General features: G+C 36.1%; 1 protein-coding gene across 1 annotated transcript in view; it reads right to left on the reverse strand.

Annotated features, from left to right (window-relative positions):
• Positions 1 to 2,463, reverse strand: part of LOC107657585 (trafficking kinesin-binding protein 1-like) — a 55,467-nt gene extending 53,004 nt beyond the window's left edge. Inside the window, exon 1 of the mRNA XM_016445744.1 lies at positions 2,348 to 2,463. Coding sequence (XP_016301230.1) covers positions 2,348 to 2,351 — 4 coding nt within the window. The 5' untranslated portion in view covers positions 2,352 to 2,463. The remainder of the gene's footprint in view (positions 1 to 2,347) is intronic.
• Positions 2,464 to 3,283: the final 820 nt, after the last annotated feature.

Raw genomic sequence — 3,283 nt, forward strand, 5'->3', positions numbered from 1 at the left:
CATTGGCATTCTCTGTGCTTGAAATTTTTTTTTTTCTTGCTTATCCAAATAAATAGTTCGATCCGTGACTCAAAAAAACACAATATAATGCGTTGAACCACTATATAATGCTATTACGATACTATATAATAACCTAATATATATATATATATATATATTGTATATATATCCCCCTCCCCTCCCCCCCGTCCAGCCGGTCCGTGAAAATATTTTCCAAACGTAACCGGGCCGTGGTGTAAAAAAGGTTGGAGACCGCTGCTTTATGGGACTACACCATGGTACAGTAACAGTGACTTCTCTGATTGGTGGATCTCACTCAAGGATTGTGGGTAGTGTAGTTTTTCCATCAAATATATATATTTTTTAATTAAACATGATACTGCCACTGTATAAATCTCTGATCCAATGGCAAGTCTTTCTTAAAGTTTTTTGGCAAATGGTTATATGTAAGAATAATTTAGAAAACTAATATGATTTAACTTCCCTAATAGTCCTGTATGGCTCAGGCACTCTTCTCTACTCTACACTACTCTGCACTGTAAAGCATGAGGCCCCTGAAAGGGAAACTTACTCTGTATTATACAGAATCACATGAACACATATCAGCCACATAAATAGACTGAGAATAAAAATCACATCTTTACAAGTGAGGCGAAAATGTTACTTTTTTTCAGACAGAAGAAAAAAAAAAGTTTAGATTATGTTGATTCTTTTAGTATAGAAGTACGGGGTGAAGGTTTCGTTCAGTTAAACTCTGACTAAAGAGCACTCTTTGTTTATCTTGAGCCAACTGGCAAAAAAATCTGAGAGCATGTCAAAACAAAACCTGTCAGATTTTGCTGAAATGAGGTGTAGAACAAAAAAAATTCACAGCAGCCCCAACACACTCACAGACACATTTGGTTTTCATGCTTTATGGGGATTTTCCATAGATATAATGATTTTTATACTGTGCAAACTATATATTACCCAGATCTACTTCTAATCCTAACCCTCACAGTAAACATATACACATCCTATACCGGTCTCCTCTTTTGAGGTCAGGGGACAGCAGTGTGTTGAAACAGTGTCCGTCTGCTCTGGAAAGTGACTGCATGTGTGAGTGATTATTTCAAGCTTGTATTTTTCAACAGTAGTGACCAAATCATGCTGCCCTTCCAGTCTCCTTCACCATTAAAGCCTCTGTTCCACTGAGAACATTAGCAGAAGATCTATTACAGACACCTGACGAAATACACTGGTTTACAGACGTGTGTATTCTGTTATTAACTCATTTCAAATTACCTATATGCATGTACAGTGGAGAACAATTTGTAAATGCTCAATTTTATTGAAATAAAATATATTATCAAAATAATTTCAGTAAAAAAATAGAATTTTATATATATATATATATATATATATATATAATAACGTGTGTGTATATATATATATATATATATATATATATTCATAATATAATTTGTTTACATAAGTAAATAACTGGCCATGTATTCAGTCTTTCATTTTAATTGTTGGTTTTGTACGGACACCTCTTGCCATTACATCACATCCTGTTGTTTTTAGGGTCTTGTGCAATGATTGACACATTTAAGGTTTTTTTTTAAGATTTAAAAATTATATCATCATTATAGTAACAGAGTGAAAAGTTAAATTGTGAGAAAATTAACATGAATTTAATGAGAGCAGCACTAGAGCTGATGATCATGATTTGAGAATGATCCAAAGAGCATCTTGTGCTTCAATGGAAGCATGAAAATCTGACCTTCTACACAAAGTAGGCAACATAGACAATGCTTCAAATGCTTGTTTTATTTTTAAAATATTGCCCAAAACATGCATTGTTCTTTGGCATTTTGTGTCTTTTTTTCTTTTTCTTTTTTGTTTTAAACAGTAAATAAGTAGTAGTTTAAATTTAAGGTTTTAATTTAGATTTTGAATCACTGACTTTCAAATCCCACTTTATGTGTGCATGTTGGCAAATCTTTAAAATGAAAATAAAATAAAAATAAAAACTACACTGACTGTCTAAAATAAAAAATACACAAAGAAAATGACTGAAACTTTCTAACCCAGTTAAAATGACTCATAAATCATAAAAACTTGAAGGCATTTAAACAAAAAATAAATAAGTTCAAAGGGTGTTTTTTAGTCTTTTTTGATACGAGGCAGTACAACCTGCCAACTTACAAACTCACAGTTAAATGAACCCTAAAGACAAACAACTTAGCCTTAACCCAGAAGCACATAAGTTCATCTACACAAAATCTCTGCCTACAGTTGGACACCGCTAAAATGTCTGATAGTGAGCAAAAGTTCAGTGAGCGTGAATAACAGCAGTACTCACTCATGGTGCTGCAGCCACGGGCTCTCTGTTCACTCGCCCAAACTTACATTTTCCACTTCTTCAGGATCAGACACGGTGTCGACAGAACGAGTTATGGGAGGAAGAGAGGGAGAGTAATAAAACGAGGGAGGAGGCAGTGAGCAAACGCGGACACAGCCCAGCCATGTCTGGCATGCTGATGACACCAGTCACATGGCCCCTCACTAAACATAGACTGAATTTCTCTCAGGCCAGTCGGCTTCGGTGCTCATTCATTGTTCCTGTCCTCCTGAACCTGGATCAGCTTTTTCTTTTTATTAAAAAACATATGCGACTTACAGTACTTCATGCAAAACGGGCTGCGGATCAGGGGTTTTTGGGGGCGTGTGTTAGGCAGGAAGTTAGACAGCCTCAGGGGAACTGGCTCAGAGATAAGTCTAGTAGTTTAACAGCTGTTGAGTATGTCAGTGAGCAAAAGAGGGAAAGAAAGAGAAGCAACACAACTATCTCGACAATGGTACACTCTTAAAAATAAAGGTGCTTAAAGGGTTAGTTCACCCAAAAATGAAAGTCTCCTCTTGGCTTATATCGAAATCCTCCGACATTCTTCTTTACAAATCCTCGTTTTGTACTTCTAATAAGTGACCGTTGTTTTGTTTTGATCTCTCCGTTGCACTTCCGCGTTCGTCATTTCTGAGCGGCGCATGCGCAACACCGACCGTTTACAACAGTGAGCACAAGCTACATTAAAGTGATTATTACATTTTCAATATGGATATGTTTCTTACAAAAATGCATCGATTCGCTACAGAAAGCCTTTGTTCACCCCCCGGAGCCGTGTGAGACACTTTTTTTTTTATGGATGGCCGCTTTTTATTTAACTTGTTTTGGACTGAAGCATGCAACACCCGCTGAGTGCCATGAAACAGCTTGAAAGATCAAAGACAATTTTTAATA

This window comes from Sinocyclocheilus anshuiensis, unplaced genomic scaffold (assembly GCF_001515605.1).
Source record: "Sinocyclocheilus anshuiensis isolate Anshui unplaced genomic scaffold, SAMN03320099.WGS_v1.1 scaffold251, whole genome shotgun sequence".
In the NCBI taxonomy this organism is placed as follows: domain Eukaryota; kingdom Metazoa; phylum Chordata; class Actinopteri; order Cypriniformes; family Cyprinidae; genus Sinocyclocheilus; species Sinocyclocheilus anshuiensis.